Genomic DNA, 21,860 nt, shown 5'->3' on the forward strand with positions numbered 1-21,860 from the left:
AATTGATGGGCGTTGATGATGATTGATGATTTACATCTATGGTTGTATTTTGTAATAAAATAAAATGCATCTTCACTACTGGTGGCAAAGCTTATGTTGGGATGGCAGGAACCGGTGTGCCATCGGTGGGGTGCCTGTCAACACTACTTAAGATATTCACTGGCTCCCAGGCGGATGCAGAGGACAGCCAATACCACTCTTAAATAGAATCGATATGAATCCCTGGCTCACAGTAGTGGCCATCGATTTCACTGACATGCTTTTTCTGCTGAAAGAAAGGACTCTCTCAGACACAGACTCAGAGTAACATCTATTTTCACAAGGTTATTTCAGCAGCTGAGTTGATATCATGCCTGGATGGCTGAGGCTGACGCCGTCTTCTGTTATCCTTGTTTCAATGTAACGCTAATGGAAACAAGAGATAGAGCTACTCTCCATATTCACAGCAGTAGAGTAGAAGAATATTCATTCATTGTATGATCTTTTAAGCCCTTTAATTTCTCATCGAGCGAAACAGCAAGATGTGTGTGTGTGTGTGTGTGTGTGTGTGTGTGTGTGTGTTACTGTAGAGCCTGTCTTACTATCAGAGAATCGCTGGATTATTAACGTAATTGCATTCGTTAGCTTGGCCCATCACTCTGACTGGCAAGGGACAGGCTCTTCTAATGGAATGTGTCAACTATGTCCCTCTTGCACGTGTGCGCACACACACACGCACGCACGTACGCACGCACGCACGCACACACACACACACGCACACGCACACGCACACGCACTCACACTCACACTCACACTCACACTCACACTCACACTCACACGCACATGCACATGCACACGCACGCTCATATGCCCAGTGTTACTGTAGCAGGTTTAGTGACCATCCTTAGCGGATGTGGATGACAGCCTTTCTAACTCACAATCCCAAAGCCAATTATCTGCATCAATCAGCTCCACACGTGGTTGGAGGAATAAGGTCTGTCTCCTACACACAGTGGTTCCCAAACTTTTTAGCCCGTGACCCAAAAGATAAATTAGACGTTCGCCCGGGACCCAAATAGCCCGATCTACAAGCTGTACTACTTAAGACACTTGTTTTCTAATTCATGGAATTTCTTAGATTTGTATTTGGGTTTGTCATTAAATTACTGAAATTATTTTATTTGCTTTTTTTTGGAAATGTTTTTTTTTTTAAATGTTTTGAAATAATAATGATTAAAAACTAAATGTAGGAAACTAAAAAATAATGGGATCCACAAATGGGTCCCCGACCCACTGTTTGGCAAACTAGACCCTCGATGTCGGTTCATGGTTTATGCAGTCGCTGTCGGGCAGAAACCTTGTATGTCAGAGAAACATTACCAGGAAAGAGGAAATTGGATTTAGTTTTTACCTGTTTAAATGCATTGTGAGCTTGCAGACCGGCTATTTAAATGCATTGTGAGCTTGCAGACCGGCTATTTAAATGCATTGTGAGCTTGCAGACCGGCTATTTTCGAACATGTACAAGTATAATCAAGGGCATTCATTTATGGGAAAAAATATGAAAGTTTTTTTTCATGATGTGAGGGGTTTGCTCATCACAGTGAACAACTATTCTCCCATGCTTACGACATGAGAGGCTGTAATACTGTATAGGCTGCTGGACAACCTGAGACATCATAGAGAAATGAACATGCATGGAGTGGAATTTGTCCGTGTAAACTCTTTGTGAACCAGTTGTGGACGTAAGAGACGAGACTTGAGGCTGTTTCAATTGGCACTTCAGCTCAGAACCCTGTGGCCGCCAGTCTTGTATTCACCTCAGAACCCTGTAGCCCCAGGCTTTTAACGCTTAAATCTGTTTTAACCCATTTTGGGCGGGATCCCCTTTTGGTGTTTTAAGCATTGTTATACTTTGGCTATTGAAAAATAGCAGATCTACAAGCTCATAGTGCGGCACCGAGTGCCGCGCTACGAGCTTGTAGGTCTGCTATTTTTGAAAAATCGTGAAAATGTAGTGCAAATCTTTGAATATATATTCTTTCAGAGCCAAAGTTTTCTTTGCTTCTGGGGTGTCCCTGGAAGTACATATTTTCGGCGGCCAATTACATATAATCTTGGGGGTCCTTGACATGAAAATGTTTGAAAACGACTGACATAGAAACATAGGGTTTTTCAGAAAACTGTCAGGATTTAGAAGACATTTGTAGAATCGTTCCCAGGTCAAAATGGGTTAATCATTAATGCAATGCTGCCGAGCCGTGCCAGTGTGTCAGGCATCCCATAATAATCTAGTTTTGGGCCGAGCTTTCAGCACCCGGCTAATGTGTTTGTACTGTATGTGGAAGTTGAGATTCGACGGGAAAAATCTTTAGATCTCGTAAAGCGATGAGAAGTTCATGAGAGTGCTTTGGCAGACCCATTTAGGTTGAGTATGTGGAATTCAGCTCTGAAACTTTAACTGAACTTTTGTGTGCATTGTGTGTGTGTGTGTGTGTGTGTGTGTGTGTGCGCGTGTGTGTGTGCGTGTGTGTGTGTGCGTGCGCGTGTGCGTGCGTGCGTGCCATGCATATTATACCCGTGCAAGAGCATGTGTGCATGCCAAGCCGTTCTCCATGACCAGGGAAAGGAAAGGACACCTGCTGAGTGAGATGCTCATGGAGCGTTTATTGTCCACAGTCTCCATGGACCAGCATCTGCACAACCCCCCCCCCCCCCCCCCCCCCCCCTACCCAAAAAGCCTAATAGATTACTGTATTGTAATGGCCCGTGACTGTAACAAGAGCACATGGCACATGTGTGGATGTATTTTAGATCACATTTTAGATTGGTGTGAAATGGCTACATACTGGAGTGGACTGGGAAAAAGCATTTGGCAGGTAATCAAGATTCTTTTTGAGATGTGATTTTGAGATGGCGAGCCCATAGAAATCACAAAGAATGGCAACCAACCAGAACATCTGTTAAGACTATTCAAAAGCCGGACAGATAGAATGACAGAATGATTGTCATCTTGAATAGTAACACATTTCACCGAATAATGTTAAGCTGTCAAAGATTTTGGATGGTGGTACAAAAGCAATCACAGATCAGTAGTGATTCTGCTACTAGGTTCAGGGGATTACTCCCATAACGGCCCTCTGTAGCTATAGAGCGTCGCAGTCCCGCCCCCTTTCATGACGACGCCAGGCCCAGGAAATAATTCCCAATGCGACAAATCATGACAATAAACACAATATTTTGGACCAAACAAATAATTACAAAGAAGAAAAACAAGAAAAAAAGTGTTGTAACCTGCCGTTTTCTTCTTCTTTCTAATTATTTGTTCGACCCGAAAAATTGTGTTTGTTGTCATGATTTCTCACAACTCGAGTTGGCTTTGTACGAGGCTTAAAAGGTCTATAAATAAATACTTTTTGAAATGTCTATGAGGAAAATGAACGGGAATCATTTCCTGGGCCCTGGTAGGGGGCGGGACTGCGACGCTCTATAGAGTTTGTTTTCTCCCAGTGCCAGGAAACAAGGGACAGAGATGAGATGTTAGAGACATGTCGGGTCAGATTTAGAACCCGGGTCCTCCTCGCACAATATTGGTCCGTTTTGATCGTGGCTGCTGTTCAGAACAGGTGCCTGTGTGTTTGGAGTGGGTCAGTTCTGTTCAGAACAGGTGCCTGTGTGTTTGGAGTGGGTCAGTTCTGGATATAACCTCTCATCCGGTCAACGTTACACTACACTACGCTGGATCCTTAGCAATACCAAGTGTGAAATCAATTGGATGAGCATTTATCAAGATATGCGAAGAACATACATAGTATGCATGCATGCGTACATACTGTGTAGTACATACAGACACACACACACTCACGCACGCACGCACGCACACGCATACACACAGAGATTCCTGGAATGTATAGATGGCCCACAGAGTCGAGTTTGATGTACTCTTACGTGCATCTTAAATCTTGGCACATTGCTGCAGAACATGTACTATGCCTAAAGTACAGACTTGCTTAAATAAAAGTATCAATACGGCAATGTAGAAATACTCCAAAATGTACTTTAAGTACCAAAACTAGAACGTACTCATTGTACTCATTGTGCCCATTGTGTTTAAAGTTAAACCTCTCTTGAAAATAGCAGATCTACAAGCTCACAATGCGTCGCATCGCAATGCTTTGTGAGCTTGTAGATCGGCTATTTTCAAATGGCCGACATGTACTGTGTATAGGACTAAAGCGGGTAATGCATGTTTTTTTCCCCCAAATCTAAATCTACAAAGTAACTAGTAGTAACTAAAGTTTTTAATTAAATACTGGAGTACAATATTCTGGGCTGTAGTCGGGTAGAAGTAAAAGTATTGAAAATTGAAAATACTCAAGTACAGTACTTAAGCAAATGTACTTCGTTACTTTACACCACTGCAGACATCACAACAGATAATCTGCACAACGTAGCATAAAAACAGTTAGTCAGGTTTTAGGAGAGTGTTTGTGGGCCTTGGGCCTTCTATTTGTACTGTATGTATGGGCACACTGCAGTAGACAGACCAAAGTCAGTGATGTTGTATAACACACTTGGCTCAGTCAGGACACTCAGCCCTATCTCTGAGGTTTATAGTCTCGGCGCTGTCCAAAGGGACCGTCGCTCCCATTTCTCTCTCTCCGCTCATTAAGTCCCCCTCCATCTCCATATACTATATAGTCCACTTAGGGTTGTTCATTATGGAGGGCAGGTTTTCAGCTGCCTCCAGGCAGCGGCGGACACAGAGAGGATGAGGGAAGAGAATGGAGGCCGTGCAGAGAGAAAACGCTTCTGTTTTAATGTCAGCTTATATCCAGCTCTTCAGACAGCCATACAATTATACGTCCATTAGATGGGATATGGGGTTGCTTTTCTTATGATATAATAAGCCATTTCTCTCCCGTGTTCGTTTCCTCCGTGGCGCTGAGGCCAAACTATAGGCTACATCAAAAGCACTTCAAGACAATGTCAGGCAATTCATCCTATAATTAATATGGTTTTCAACATTTCCCTTTTTAAGCGTGTGCGATTTGTCCTAAGAAGTGACATATTACTGAACGTCACCTCCCGCTCGCGTTTCAAGGTTATCGGGTACGAATGGACACATTTTGTGACACGTGGTTTTGTCTTGGGTTATGTCACAGACGTGACACACGCCCATATATGGATTGGAGACCACTGGAAACGGGATTTTCTGAGTGTGAAGAACTACTAATCAGGCATCGAACCTGGAACCATCGATTCTCAAGCTGCCACTCTACCTAGTACCTACACATGCGCACGCACACACACACACACACACACACACACACACACACACACACACACACACACACACACACACACACACACACACACACACACACACACACACACACACACACACACACACACACACACACACACACACGCATACGCACACGCACATCACTGCCAAAAGCAATTAAGGGAACACTTTGATGCCTTAATTCTTTTGAGCAGTTTTTTGTGAGCAGTCTATATACTGCTGACAAAAACTGCTCATATAAATTAAGAGATCAGAATGTTCCCTTAATTCTTTTGAGCAGTATATACGTAGCCTGCGCACAAACGCACGCGCACACACACAGTCACACACACAGTCACACACACACACACACGCGCGCGCGCACGCGCACGGACACACACACAAACGCAATTGGTCACTTTAGGAGGAGCTTGGGGTTAAGTGAGCATATCCCAGCCTATCAGGCTGTGTCACAGGCCAGACGCCTTGATGATGTAATGCCATTCACTCACTGCAGGAGCCAGAACATTCAGGCCCACAGTGTAGTCACCATGACAACGGTGCATGTCAGACGCACACAGTGAACGGTTCATCCATTTAGACCTGAGGACGATTCTACCAATGCCTTCTAAATCTTGACAGTTTTCTGAAAAACCCTGTTTCTATCATGTCAGTGGTTCTCAAACATTTTCATGTCAAGGACACCCACAAATATATGTAATTGGCCGCCGACCCCCATCTGAAAACATGTTGTTCCAGGGACCTCCCCAGAAGCAAAGATATGAGTTAATACTGTACCCTCTACTGTACTGTACTGTAACTGTACTGTACTGGCACACCCAAAATCACCATATATACAGTTAATATGTGCGTGTGTGTGTGTTTGTGTGTGTGTTAGGTTGAAAAACAACCATGCTGTTTTCGTGCTCAGACGCACACACCCACCCACCCACACACATAGCTCCGTAAGGGAGTGGTTGCATCACTCAAAAATGTTTTTGCTGTGAAAGAATATAATATTCGAACAAGATTTGCATCACATTTTCACGATTTTTCAAAAATAGCAGACCTACAGTATACAAGCTCGTAGCCCGGCACTCGGTGCCGCGATATGAGCTTGTAGATCTGCTATTTTTCAATAGCTAAAGTTTATCGTAATGCTTAAAACACCAAAAAGGGATTCCCGCTCAAAATGGGTTAACCCATATGAGGGAGGAAAATAGACATAGGCAATTCCCCTGGTTTCACACTTTAAAGATTACTTCTTGGCTTTTGGCTGCGCTCACTATAAGAACTTTCTGTCTTTCCACATTGACCTGAGGCAACAGGTATTTTACATTTTTAATTGCATTCGACCTTCGTCCCATGTCTGGTGGTGGTGTCAGGGAGCTGTAACGTCCCATGTCTGGTGGTGGTGTCAGGGAGCTGTAAAGCCTATCATTTCTACTGACCGAAAAATAACAGCTTTTCAACTGAAAAATCGGTCATTTTCAGTGAACATTGGAAGTGAAAATAAGGCTTAAGTGATGAAAATGATTCAATAACTTCATGGTTCACCAGGTGAAGATACTTTTGTCCTCTCTCACTGCTCGTCTCGGCAATGTTGGTCAGTCGGTCCAACATTTTAGACCCAAATCTCACAACTACTATGGAAGGAAACTACTAACTATATGGAAGTTGCTGTGCACATTCATGCTCCCCGGAGAATGAACCCTACTGATTTGTGTGACCCCATGGCCTTTCCTGAGTCTAGCACTACCCTGAGGCCATAATTTGTCCACTTACTGTACACACAATATATCCCAAAGTCTATTGGGTGAATGAGGCATTGGGGTGTTGTGCTAATTTGCTTATTTCCATCGCTCAAAAATCAATTTCTTTTGTATATATATATATATTTCGATGGAAATAATCAAATTAGCACAAAAACCCAACCCCCATTGAGGGTTTATATTAGGGGAAATAGCCAATAATGCACTTTTGCACAAAATAACACCTGGACCTCTATGGCGGGGACGTAACAACTATAAAGGCAAGAAATGCCTTCTAGCATGGAATTCTCCTTTAAAATGATGGTACTTAATTTTATAAGTTTTCCTTCAGTCAATATACATGGCATTAAAGAGTAGCACAGCCTTTTATGTTGAGTTTTAATTAGGACCCAGAGTGTCTCTTCATCACAAGCCACTGATGGGCTTAGGTAAATCGAGCTACACAGATAACAGTGGAGAGGAGTCAATGACAAATTAAAGATATTATATGTATATTGCACAAGTCCTATTGCGAAGGATTAAAATTGCAATAGATAGTAGTTTATACAGCATAGCACCATAATCCATGGCGATCATGTCGTACGCGTGCAATTTACCACCTAGTCTGCAATTTATTCGCCTAGTTGTTCCACAGCTGCTCCTCAAAAGCAGCTATTAGAGCTCAGGTTGATTTATGCTCTGCCCACAGCTTGGGAGAGGCCATATAGCTTTGCCTTACAAAAGGGGGATTTCAAGCGGTTGGCAGAGGGTTTTGTGAAGGCCCTTGCATTAGCTGTGGTAGGATGGAAAGTGGGAATTCATCTGCCAACATGCTGAGCAGCGTGCATGTTTGATTTATGTCTGAGTGGAGTGTGTGAAAGAGATCTCTACTACAGAATAGGCTACATTGTACAATTATATGATTTTAACACACACTCTCTGTGTTACAAATTGCTAAATAAACAGAGATTCTGTCATTTACTGTCTACTTACGATACCATATCCGTCTGTCTGTTTGAATTTATTCCTTTTGAACATACCCAGACCCAGATCTCATAACTATGAGACCTGGGTCTGGGTATGTTCAAAAAGTCTACTATATCTACAGACTACATCACCTTTGCTTTGACATCTATATCATTTTAAAGGCAAATCATCCTATAGAGGACATTAAAACAAACAAACAAAGTGGAACTCATTCTCAATTTCATCGGTGTCCCAAAAAACAGGTCGTTTCGAGGAAGCAATCTGATTGGTTGAAACAGCCTTCTAGCCGTGGTTCAAAGTTCAAACGAGCACCACTCCACACTTAATCAAAACAAAGAATTCAGCTGCTCTGTTTTCCCAGAGCGCAGCAAACTCGGTGGCTAGGCTACATAGTTTCTTGGGACATTTGTGGTCGTAGTGACTACATCTGTCATTAAAAATATATGTTTTTTTCAGCGATTTTCTATAGGGTAACTGTTGTATAATTGCAATATTACATGAGAGGGTGTGGTTTAACGTGATTCTTGCCACTTCAGTGATGCTTGCGGAACTCGACTACTGTACATCTCGTTCCTGACTGCATCACTGTCGTGGCAATAATCACGTTAAACCACACCCTCTCGTGTAATATTGCTTAAATACGCTCTTCCTCTGTGTGGTGTGGTGTGGTGTGGCGTGGCGTGTGTGCGTGTGACTCAGGGGTAGAGTGGCTGGATGGTAACCGCAAGGTTGCCAGTTCGAACCCGGGCTGTCTAAGTGTCCTTGAGCAAGACACTGAACCCCTAATTGCTCCTGATGTGCTGGTTGGTGCCTTGCATGGTTTCCGCTGCCATCGGTGTATGAATGTGTGTGTGAATGGGTGAATGTAATGCACAGTCTATGTAAAGTGCCTTGGATATTAAGGCGCTATATAAATGCACCATTTACCATGTTCCATTCCAGCTGAGCTTCCAGCACAAGGTGGGCGTGCTGTACTGCAAGGCGGGTCAGAGCACAGAGGAGGAGATGTACAACAACGAGAGCGCCGGGCCGGCTCTGGACGAGTTCCTGGACCTGCTGGGCCAGAGGGTGCGGCTCCATGGCTTCACCAAGTACAGAGCTCAGCTGGACAACAAGAGTAAGGTCCTACACTACATACCACTGTTGTTTTCTAAGACTAAAACTACGACGAAAAATGTTCATCGACTCTACCTTTTTTCACTGACGAAAACTAAATGGAAACTAAAATGAAAACTAAGCTACGATGACTAAAACTAAGACTAAATATACTGACAATTTCGTCAAGAAATAAAAAAACAGACTAAAATTTTATAGGAAGGGACTAGTGGACAAGAGATCCAGTATAAGTCATTTTACACTTGGTTGCATGCTGCAAATAGCAGATCTACAAGCTCACAACGCGTCGCAGCAAGTTTAAAATCAACCATTACGACGCCATCAAGGCCCACCAAAATACATTTTAGTCGACTAAATCAACTGTAGATTTAGTCGACTAAAATCTTATGACATTTAGTCGACTAAAACTAGAATAACACTAAAACATTCCAGATGACTAAAATATGACTAAAACCAGTTTTATTCCAAAGACTATGATTAAACTAAAATAGAAATTTGCTGCCAAAAACAACACTGAGAGTAAGATCCTACACACGCCCTCGTTCACACCAGGGATGTGCACACATAGACATCAAAGGGGGCGTCAGCCCCTGCCCTTTTCCAGACCATGATTTACTAGGGGCAAAAGAAATGCCAAATGCCACTCCTTTCCATGCCATGCCGGAAAGAAAGCATTCAGGAGAATTGCTTTTTTTCCGAAGTCTCCTGAACTTGAACACAGCATTTTGCGTTGAACAAATGTGTTTAGAAACCCATGTCGTTACACACACCGCATCTCCACTAGCTAAAGAGTGCTGGGTTGCTATTTTGGTCCAAAAGTGCCCTCTGCAGGATTTCCGCCCCTGCCTCTCTAACACTCTCTGCACGTCCCTGGTTCACACATCAAAAGAACAGCAATAAACAGAGTGTTACACTCCCCCAGAGTTAGTGTCGAAGTGTCCTTGAGCAAGACTCTGAACCCCTAATTGCTCCTGACGTGCAGGGTTGGTGACTCGCATGGTTTCCTCCTCCGCCAGGCGCCATCGGTGTGTGAATGGGTGAATGTAATGCACAATCTGTGTAAAGCGCTTTGGATAAAAGCGCTATATAAATGCACTATGTACCACTATGTAGCACTACTTCAACCTTTTTTATATCAAGGCCCATTATTTATTCAGCATTTAAGCCAAGGGCGGACCAACATTTCATGAAATCTTTACTCACAAAACCCAAAACCAAATAATATTTTGTAGTAAGATTTTGTCCACAATTCCATGCTGTATCGATGTGGTACCATAGGAGAGATAACAGGCAAACATTGATCAAAATAAGAATGATCTTTGTGTAGACTAAGCTATATAATGCAGGTTCTTAACAATAATCTTGAGAGTGTAAAATGAGAGTGTTAAAATGTTTTATTTTATGCTCTCAAGATCTAATAAGGATCCATTTGGTTACCAACTCTCCATCATTTAGCTGGGGGCCACCTGTAACCCCCCACAAGGACCACTGGTGGTCCCCAGACCACTGGTTGAAAAACACTGACTTAAATCATCATTAACGATAAGAAATAATGGGGGGGAATCAATAATAACATAATTACGCCTGCCATGTTGCTACCTGCAGTATTGTTGAGTGTGGGGAAAAACATAATTGTGACTCCCCTTGATCCTCTCTGTAAGCCTACTGCATTTATATTTTCATGCACGGCCACGTCACTTGTCGAAAACAATGTTCAGTTTCAAAATCTGTTCTTGTTTGCCTTGTTGTAGCCAAGTATAAATCACCGTTACATCACAAAACCGTGTCTTTGACTGACTCTACTCCTCTCTGTGTTCTAGCGGACTCAACAGGCACCCATTCTCTGTACACCACCTATAAGGACTACGAGCTGATGTTTCACGTGTCCACGCTGCTCCCCTACACGCCCAACAACCGGCAGCAGGTCAGTAGTATACCATCCTCGTGTCCAATCCTGAGCTGACCAGGCCTTGGCGTTTAGCACCGGTGTGGTAATAAGGCCACACCACGCCGTTTCTTTTCAGGATACATCCAACAATCACACCGCCTGCCAATCCTCCCCTGAGCCTCTTCTAGTTGCCGTAATAACCGGTCGGTTTGAAAAATGTGTGCGTTGCCATGACGACGGCTCCTCCGTAGTAGCTTTTTTAATCAACGTGTCCCCAAGGGGCCAGACCTGGCGCGCCATTCGTCCGGGGCTCTAAATCTGTCTGTGCTAACAAGTGGGATTAATTGGATCCGGTGGCGGGCCGGCGAGCGATGGCCCGGCGAAGCCCTGATGATTACGTTATAAGTTCACCCCCTCGGCCTGTGTGTGTGCAGAATTGGGGATGAAGGAACAGCATTTTGTACTTGATACCCTGAAAAGAACCTGTGTGTGTGTGTGTGTGCGTGTACGTGCGTGCGCAGTAAATATTCTGAAGCCCTGCGAAAGGGGTTAGCAAATTGGAAGTGGCTGTTTTACAGAATAAGACATATCACTTAAGATACCGCCACATCTGTCCCGTGCACCTGTCCTAGAGGCTTCCGATTGCCATGATTGGAGGGTTTTATTTATCTCTCTCTCTCTCTCTCCTCGATTTCCCTTACCTCACAGTCACAATACTATCTGATGGTGCGGGATTATAGCGTTTAATCCCTCGTGGTAATCTTTCAACCAGCCCAAGCAAAGCTCACCCCTCTCATCCCTTCATACTTACTCTCTCTCTTTCCAAATTCACTTCAGTGATCTCTCTAATCCTGTTTGTTTACCCGTCCTCTCTCCGCTCCTTCACACCTCTGGAGCAAATTTTGGGAAACAGGTTAACTGCCTTCTGCCTGTTCATTCAACAATATAAACTGAAATATGATGTCTGAGCTCTGTGTCTTGGGACCATAATTCTGTCTAAAAGGCCTTTGATCCTAACCTCTCCAACATCTGGAATGTGATATCGGGGCCGACAGAAAGGAGCTGGAATGTCTTCAATAGAACTAAATCAACTGGCGCTGCTCTCTGTAAATGATTTGGGGATCCTGCTGACAGCAATTATATTTATGCCAAAGGTAGTTCTTTCCAGTTTGAAGGGCTTTTTTTGGGGGGGGGGATGAAATTAAGTGTTAATTAGAAAAAGTATAGATACATAGTATAGAATAAAACTCTTTTATGAACGTCTACAAAATTGACACTTTATAGAAAACTGTGATACATAATATCGTGTGGAAATGAACTATACTTTTATATAGTTGCGTGATAAAGTTTCCTCTTATTACTAAAGATGGATATAAATGGATATGCAATGAAACCCTTGACAAGTAGGGATTGAAAAGACAATTTAATTTCCCTGAGTGACAGCCTCGTAATCCTTTCAATATAACAGAATAATAATCAGTACTGGTAGTTATTACAGCCCGCATGTTCTCTGTCCTCACAGCGGCTCAGCGCTGTTCCTCTCAGTGGTGGAAAAACTACTCAAATGTTTTACATAAGTAAAAGTATCAATACTGCCATGCAGAAGTACTCCAGTACGTAAAGTAGAAGTCCGGAATTCAAAACGTACTTTTTTTTTTTTTGGTAAACTTTATTTTTTACATTTCTTCACATGACAATACACATGTATGCAAGAAAACACACAAACATATACAAGTATACTCAAGTTAAGTACAAATACCAAATACCTCATACCAAATTGTACTCAAGTACAGTACTTGAGTAAATGTACTTAGTTACTTCCCACCACTGGTTCCTTTTTAGGAAGTGAAGACAGACAGGAACGTGGGAGGGAGAGAGAAGGGGAGAGACATGCAGCAAAGGTCGTCATGAACGGGACTCGAACACGCGACGCGCTGTCAGGCCAGAGCCTGTTATATATGTGGCATGCACCTGGACCACTTGGCCAGCGGTCGCCACACTGGTTCCTTTTGTACCGCGGTCTTTTTATGATTACTCTTATGGCATTTTTCCTTCCTCTCATGCATCTTTCTCCGTGTCTCTTTTTCCTCCTGTGTTTTAATGTTTTTAGTTATTACGGAAGAGGCACATCGGCAACGATATCGTCACCATCGTATTCCAGGAGCCCGGAGCCCTACCCTTCACGCCGAAAAACATCCGCTCTCATTTCCAGCACGTGTTTGTCATTGTCAAAGTCCACAACCCCTGCACTGAAAATGTCTGCTACAGGTAACGACAGAAGGCATCCACCATGTGTCCCCCCCCCCCCTCCCCCCAGCAGGCTTACTTATCGCTCAATCCACCCAGGCAGCTATACGGCCTGTCTGGAGTGAGACGGTTGGATGAAAACACTTACATTGACGACATTGATTCAAGCCCCCAATTATTGCAGCCCTTCTCCCTGGAATTAGATAACTGCTGAGGATAAAGTAATAACCCCCCAAGACAATTTAACAATGTCTTTATCCTTTGATGTCTCTCACATGAAAGATATCCCTCATGCTAAACGGCTGAGTGTTGAACATTTAGGGCAACTTAATTTGAGGGAATGATCGTGATAGCGGTGCGCTAATGCTTTCCCAGGTTGCTTTCGTGACTTCATAGAAATGGGGAGAGAATCACGAGGCTTTATTTTGTATCTGTTTGATGCTGTACAGTTCTTATTTTCACCTTGAAATTATGAATTATGACTTTTCTGCTCAAGGGTTGTTTGAAGTCAAGACGGCTCCTGTTAATAACATACCATTTAATCAGCAGAGCAAAATGAGTCATGCCTTTTAGAACCCTCCGTTTGATCTTCCCGTCAGAAATGAAAGCAATCTAATTTCACAGATCTTTCAAATAACTACTCATTACCTAAATCAATTTTCTCCAACTCACGCTACCTTCATCCGTGCTTTTTCTCCGTATGGCCAGAATGCTATGCTTTAGCCGCTACTAGTAGCACTATCATTGATACCGTCTACTCCTGTCTTCCAGCGTGGCCGTGTCCAGATCTAAAGATGTGCCTCCGTTCGGCCCGCCCATACCTAAGAGCGTGACCTTCCCCAAGAGTGCCGTGTTCAGGGACTTCCTGCTCGCAAAGGTCATCAACGGGGAGAACGCCGCGCACAAGTCGGAGAAGTTCCGCGCCATGGCCACGCGCACGCGTCAGGAGTACCTGAAGGACCTGGCCGAGAACTTTGTCAGCACGACCACTATTGACTCGGCCGTCAAATTCAGCTTCATCACGCTCGGAGCCAAGAAGAAGGACAAAGCCAAGCCGAGGAAGGACGCACACCTCTTCAGCGTAGGGGCCATCACCTGGAGCGTCCGGGCGCGAGACTTTGGCCAGTCCATGGACGTAGACTGTCTGCTCGGCATCTCCAATGAGTTCATCGTCCTCATCGAGGAGGAATCCAAGAATGTGATCTTCAATTGCTCCTGCCGCGACGTCATCGGCTGGACCTCGGGGATTATGAGCATAAAGATTTTCTATGAGCGCGGGGAATGTGTCATGCTGTCCGCCCACGACAACTGCGGGGAAGACATCAGGGAGATGGTGCAGAGACTAGAGGTGAGTCTTCTAGAGCAGGGGTTCTAGAGCCTCTAGAGTCTTCTAGAGCAGGGGAAGACATCAGGGAGATGGTGCAGAGACTAGAGGTGAGTCTTCTAGAGCAGGGAGATGGTGCAGAGACTAGAGGTGAGTCTTCTAGAGCAGACATCAGGGAGATGGTGCAGAGACTAGAGGTGAGTCTTCTAGAGCAGACATCAGGGAGATGGTGCAGAGACTAGAGGTGAGTCTTCTAGAGCAGACATCAGGGAGATGGTGCAGAGACTAGAGGTGAGTCTTCTAGACATCAGGGAGATGGTGCAGAGACTAGAGGTGAGTCTTCTAGACATCAGGGAGATGGTGCAGAGACTAGAGGTGAGTCTTCTAGACATCAGGGAGATGGTGCAGAGACTAGAGGTGAGTCTTCTAGAGCAGGGGAAGACATCAGGGAGATGGTGCAGAGACTAGAGGTGAGTCTTCTAGAGCAGGGAGATGGTGCAGAGACTAGAGGTGAGTCTTCTAGACATCAGGGAGATGGTGCAGAGACTAGAGGTGAGTCTTCTAGAGCAGGGAGATGGTGCAGAGACTAGAGGTGAGTCTTCTAGACATCAGGGAGATGGTGCAGAGACTAGAGGTGAGTCTTCTAGAGCAGGGAGATGGTGCAGAGACTAGAGGTGAGTCTTCTAGAGCAGGGGTTCTCAAAGACATCAGGGAGATGGTGCAGAGACTAGAGGTGAGTCTTCTAGAGCAGGGAGATGGTGCAGAGACTAGAGGTGAGTCTTCTAGAGCAGGGGAAGACATCAGGGAGATGGTGCAGAGACTAGAGGTGAGTCTTCTAGACATCAGGGAGATGGTGCAGAGACTAGAGGTGAGTCTTCTAGAGCAGGGGAAGACATCAGGGAGATGGTGCAGAGACTAGAGGTGAGTCTTCTAGAGCAGGGAGATGGTGCAGAGACTAGAGGTGAGTCTTCTAGACATCAGGGAGATGGTGCAGAGACTAGAGGTGAGTCTTCTAGAGCAGGGGAAGACATCAGGGAGATGGTGCAGAGACTAGAGGTGAGTCTTCTAGACATCAGGGAGATGGTGCAGAGACTAGAGGTGAGTCTTCTAGAGCAGGGGAAGACATCAGGGAGATGGTGCAGAGACTAGAGGTGAGTCTTCTAGAGCAGGGAGATGGTGCAGAGACTAGAGGTGAGTCTTCTAGAGCAGGGAGATGGTGCAGAGACTAGAGGTGAGTCTTCTAGACATCAGGGAGATGGTGCAGAGACTAGAGGTGAGTCTTCTAGAGCAGGGAGATGGTGCAGAGACTAGAGGTGAGTCTTCTAGACATCAGGGAGATGGTGCAGAGACTAGAGGTGAGTCTTCTAGAGCAGGGGAAGACATCAGGGAGATGGTGCAGAGACTAGAGGTGAGTCTTCTAGAGCAGGGGAAGACATCAGGGAGATGGTGCAGAGACTAGAGGTGAGTCTTCTAGAGCAGGGAGATGGTGCAGAGACTAGAGGTGAGTCTTCTAGACATCAGGGAGATGGTGCAGAGACTAGAGGTGAGTCTTCTAGAGCAGGGGAAGACATCAGGGAGATGGTGCAGAGACTAGAGGTGAGTCTTCTAGAGCAGGGGAAGACATCAGGGAGATGGTGCAGAGACTAGAGGTGAGTCTTCTAGACATCAGGGAGATGGTGCAGAGACTAGAGGTGAGTCTTCTAGAGCAGGGGAAGACATCAGGGAGATGGTGCAGAGACTAGAGGTGAGTCTTCTAGACATCAGGGAGATGGTGCAGAGACTAGAGGTGAGTCTTCTAGAGCAGGGGTTGAAGACATCAGGGAGATGGTGCAGAGACTAGAGGTGAGTCTTCTAGAGACATCAGGGAGATGGTGCAGAGACTAGAGGTGAGTCTTCTAGAGCAGGGGAAGACATCAGGGAGATGGTGCAGAGACTAGAGGTGAGTCTTCTAGAGCAGGGGAAGACATCAGGGAGATGGTGCAGAGACTAGAGGTGAGTCTTCTAGACATCAGGGAGATGGTGCAGAGACTAGAGGTGAGTCTTCTAGAGCAGGGGAAGACATCAGGGAGATGGTGCAGAGACTAGAGGTGAGTCTTCTAGACATCAGGGAGATGGTGCAGAGACTAGAGGTGAGTCTTCTAGAGCAGGGGTTGAAGACATCAGGGAGATGGTGCAGAGACTAGAGGTGAGTCTTCTAGAGACATCAGGGAGATGGTGCAGAGACTAGAGGTGAGTCTTCTAGAGCAGGGAGATGGTGCAGAGACTAGAGGTGAGTCTTCTAGACATCAGGGAGATGGTGCAGAGACTAGAGGTGAGTCTTCTAGACATCAGGGAGATGGTGCAGAGACTAGAGGTGAGTCTTCTAGACATCAGGGAGATGGTGCAGAGACTAGAGGTGAGTCTTCTAGACATCAGGGAGATGGTGCAGAGACTAGAGGTGAGTCTTCTAGACATCAGGGAGATGGTGCAGAGACTAGAGGTGAGTCTTCTAGACATCAGGGAGATGGTGCAGAGACTAGAGGTGAGTCTTCTAGAGCAGGGGTTCTCAAAGACATCAGGGAGATGGTGCAGAGACTAGAGGTGAGTCTTCTAGAGCAGGGGTTCTCAGAGTGGGTACCAGGGGGTCCCCGGCTAAACTAGTGACTATATCATCACAATCAGTTTAACCCATTTTGACCTGAGACCGATTCTAAAAAATGTCTTCTAAATCCTAACAGTTTTCTGAAAGACCTATGTTTCTACAGTAGGTTCTCAAAGTTTGTCATGTCAAGGACCCCAAACATTATATGAATTTGGCAGCCGACCACAATATGAAAATATGTTGTTGCAGCTACCCCCCAGAAGCAAAGATTTGAGTTAAAAACGTTTGCTCTGAAAGAATATATATTCAAAGATTTGCGCCACATTTTCATGATCCTAAAGCTCGTATGAGCTTGTAGATCTACTATTTTTCAACAGCTAAAGTATAACATAATGACACCAAAAGGGGTTCCCATCATAAATGGGTTAAACACTTTAATGATATTTTATACTTGATCTACCAGTATTAAAAAATAGAAAGCTCACAACATGAGCTTGTAGATCTGATATTTTAGAATTTGTTTTTGAAAAATCCTCTCTTATGGGGATCCCTGGCACAAAATCTTTTCAGATGGGGCTCCGTGCCCAAATGCGAATACATTATTTTTTCAACATTTCTCGAGACTCAAGAGGAATTTGGACTAGGATGTTAAGATGCTTAATACAGTATGTCAGCTAAATGAAAACAAATGTCTGATCTTTTGTATTCTTAACCTTTAAGTAGCCTTGCCGAGCCATGAGGCCCATAGGGCTGGAGCCTATCTCCTGTTTCTGTAGCGTGAGGCAGCTTGATGTACAAGTACACCCCCTGGACATGACGCTATGTCGCAGGGTCTTTGGTATATGACCCGGCCGGGGATTGAACCCCAACCTCCCAGTCTCAGGGCGGACACTCTAACCACAAGGCCACTGAGCTGGTATTCTTAACCTTTATCTTCAAATCTTTCCATATCAAAGACACTTTAGACAAAATACAAAACATACAGTATGTATGTACGAGCACAAGAGGATCACATCAGTGGAATAACATTGAGACCCATAGATTTCCACAGCTAGTCAGTCAGATTCGATCTCGCATGTTTGCTTACTTTCACAATTGCACGTTGCGTCTGTTAAATAGGGAGAGTAAATAGGGGAGAACTGTAATTACAAAATCATCATATTCAATTTTATAAATACAAAACGGGGTCATTGATTGCTGTCTGAAGTGTAGGGATGGAAGTTGCCTCTGTAGCACTGTTATCGAATAGTAGGTACAGAATGACAAGTAAGTAAGTAAGTACAAACTTGATTTCAACTTGGTTACACTCCATGTCACTCACCAAAATTAGCTGATCTATAAGCTTACATCACGTGTTCATGTTATGGTCTTGTACTGTAGATCGGCTTAAAGATGAGGTGCCGTGATTTTTTCCACCCTAAAACATTATCATCAGGTATTATTATTATTATATAAGGAGGGCGGATTTTAACAAAAAAAAGTGTACAGTATTTGTTAAAATGTCGTTTTTATGTGGACACTGCCACCAGTTCATTAAGTATGCCTGGTTTGCCTGGTGGGTGGTGATCCACATGAACTGAAGCCGCACTGTTGTTGTATGATAAAGGGGGAGGGGTTAGGGGAGGAGATGATATTGTGATGTCACTACAGTATATCACTGTTTATTTCATTGGCACGTTTGACTGTCAAGGTTTCAGCCTCCAGGAAGAAACCCTAAATACAAAGGGCATCATTGCACAAAACCACACCAGGGGGTCTAATGAAGTACTGTCACCTCATAAACACATGAAAAACTGGAAAAAATACAAAAATCATCTTTAAGAAAAGCAAACATTTGCAGAATGCTGTCTTATTGGCTTGCACTGATATTCAGAAAATGTGGTTTAGACCAAAGCATTGACATCGCAAGATTGAACCTGTGATCTATGGTAATGTTCATCTCCTGGGCTTCGTACAAGAGATCAGTAGAACAAGCCTCCCAAACCATTTACCTTTAGCTGACTTCTAGTAAGAGTGTCTTCTAAGGCAGTGGTGGAAAAAGTACTCACATGTTTTACTGAAGTAAAAGTATCAATACTGCAATGTAGAAATGCTCCGCTACAATTAAAAATCATGAACTTAAAGTAGAAAGTACTCATTATGCAGAATGTCCCACTTCACAAGTTTTCAAATGTATGAACATCTTTTGAAAATAGTAGATCTACATGTTCACAGCTCGGTCTTCAAATGGCCAAAATGTACAGTATATAGGGCAGAATTGTTTAATGTAAGTTTTGTAGTAATAGTCAAAGTAACTAACTAGTAAACTAAAGTTTTGAAATAAATGTAGTGGAGTAAAAGTACAATATTTGCATCTGAGATGTAGTGGAGTAGAAGTAAAGGTATTGGAAATTGGAAATACTCAAGTAAAGTGCAAATACCTCAAAGTTTTACTTAAGTACAGTACTTAACCCATTTTGGGCGGGAACCCCTTTTGGTGTTTTAAGCATTATGTTATGCTTTAGCTGTTGAAAAATAGCAGATCTACAAGCTTATAGCCCGGCACCGAGTGCCGCGATATGAACTTGTAGGTCTGCTATTTCTGAAAAATCGTGAAAATGTGCTTGAAATCTTTGAATATATATTGTTACAGAGCGAGTTTTTAACTCAAATCTTTGCTTCTGGTAGGGTCCCTGGAACAACATATTTTCAGATGGGGCTCGGCGGCCAATGTCATATATATTTGGGGTTCTTGACATGAATATGTTTGAGAACGACTGACATAGAAACATGGGTTTTCCAGAAAACTGTCGACGTCAGGCCTAAATGTAACTAAGTAAATGTACTTAGTTACTTTCCACCAGTGGGTTCATGGCTTCATTAAACATGACCTAGTGACTCTATGTCAATTGAACTAACAGCATAGAGAATGGAATCTATGCATGACATAACCGGGAAAATGTCCTCTGCCATTAAATGGGACAGTTAAGACATTAACCCATTTAGGCCTGACGTTGACATTTTAAAAATGTCTTCTAAATCATGACAGTTTTCTGAAAAACCTATGTTTCTGTGTCAGTGGTCCTCAACCTTTCAATGTCAAGGACCCCACAAATGATATGTAATTGGCCGCCGACGCCCATCAGAAAATATGTTGTTCCAGGGACCCCACTCTCAGAAGCAAAGATTTGAGTTTTCATGATTCAAAAAGAATAGCAGACCTACGGTACAAGCTCGTAGCACGGCACTCGGTGCCGGGCTATGAGCTTGTAGATCTGCTATTTTTCAACAGCTAAAGCATAACATAATGCTTAAAACACCAAAAGGGGATCCCGCCCAGAATGGGTTAAGATGTTTTGGCTGAACGCTGACGGCTGTGGTCCGCCTGTGGTAGAGGAGGATGTATTATGAATTTATCCGCATACCATTGTAGATTTACTGTAAAACCACCAACCCTGTTATTTTCATGTTCATTATGCAGCGTAATGTCAACAGTGCGGTTCTTTTAAGTTGTGTTCGCGAAATATTTCGCTCTATGGGACCTTATGAACTCCCGTGTCTTGAACCAGTCAAGTGTGTTCCTGGAAGTTTCCCTTGCGGAGCAAAAGGCAGAAACTTCATTCATGAACTCCCACAGTAAGAGCGATGATGTCAGACGCTCTGCTCGAAGAGCATGTAGCGAGCGCCTACGTCACCGCATCTTTATTCCAACACTTTCTTTCTGCCAAGCCAAGACAGAAGGGTGTCCAGCAAAATATTTCGTTCACTTACTTAAATAACCATGGTTACTGAAGTAACCTCCATGTTCCGCTTCCTTGCTTTACCAATATGGACCCTAGCTGGTGAAGGCTGTGTTTCAACTTTACAGTAGATAATACTCTCCTTTTTTTATTAGAATTATTATTGTTTTTTTTACAGGGACTTAGGTCACCAATTCGCAGGTGTTCTCTTCCCTTCGGTTGGCATAAATCGTTGCAAAACATCACAGCTTTTTGTTTGTTGTGGCTTTCGCCTTTATTTTACATTTTTTATAGAGGGACAGACAGTAGGCTGACAGTAAATGGGGGAGAGAGATGGGGGAGTGACATGCAGAAAAGGCCGTCGGGATCGGGAGTCGAACCCACGGCACACTGTCAGACTCTGGCTACCGGCCAAGGTGCCTGGACCGCTGAGCCATGGCCCGGGCCACATCACAGCTTTTTAATCTAAAAATAAGCCTGATGCCACTCACCGTGGCAGAAAGCTATGATTTGATAGAGGGCAAGATTAGGGATGATGTGACTTTTGGTCCATCCGTCAGATTGTCCAATGTCTGCACTGCAGATAAGGAGGAGGCCGATTGAACGAACGAGGACAACAGAAGACGATGATGCACCAACCCAGGCAGGGCAGTCGAGATTGTTTTTTTTTGGGTCTGACAGACCCTGACTAAGAATAGAGAGGGGCTGAACTGATTCCTTCACTCTTATCAAGGAGCTGCTCAGTTAGTCCACGTTCTCCCAGCCAGCCCCTTGTGTTCTGCCTCTACCCTGTTGACAGCTGTGCTGTGTGACAGAGTGAGGTTAGATACTGTAGGCCCAGGCATCGTCATTGTCCAGACAAAAAAAAAACGGTCCGGCCATCTGCTTCCTCCGTCCTAGATGTTGGTATCCAATGGCTTGCTTCCGCTCCTCGGATTGGCTTATTTTTTCCTGTTATAGTTTACATTGTATTGTTTATTT

At 44.1% G+C, this 21,860-nt stretch overlaps 1 protein-coding gene across 3 annotated transcripts in view; it reads left to right on the forward strand.

The window, feature by feature from the left end:
• LOC306931685 (signal-induced proliferation-associated 1-like protein 2) overlaps positions 1 to 21,860 on the forward strand; it is a 152,438-nt gene that overhangs the window by 72,258 nt on the left and 58,320 nt on the right. For all 3 annotated transcript variants that reach the window (XM_079513228.1, XM_079513229.1, XM_079513230.1), the window contains exons 7-10: positions 8,947 to 9,121; positions 10,941 to 11,044; positions 13,119 to 13,276; positions 14,027 to 14,603. In XM_079513228.1, the coding sequence (XP_079369354.1) occupies positions 8,947 to 9,121; positions 10,941 to 11,044; positions 13,119 to 13,276; positions 14,027 to 14,603 (1,014 nt within the window). The remainder of the gene's footprint in view (positions 1 to 8,946; positions 9,122 to 10,940; positions 11,045 to 13,118; positions 13,277 to 14,026; positions 14,604 to 21,860) is intronic.

Source organism: Electrona antarctica (assembly GCF_951216825.1).
Source record: "Electrona antarctica genome assembly, chromosome: 10".
NCBI classification, from domain to species: Eukaryota; Metazoa; Chordata; class Actinopteri; order Myctophiformes; family Myctophidae; genus Electrona; species Electrona antarctica.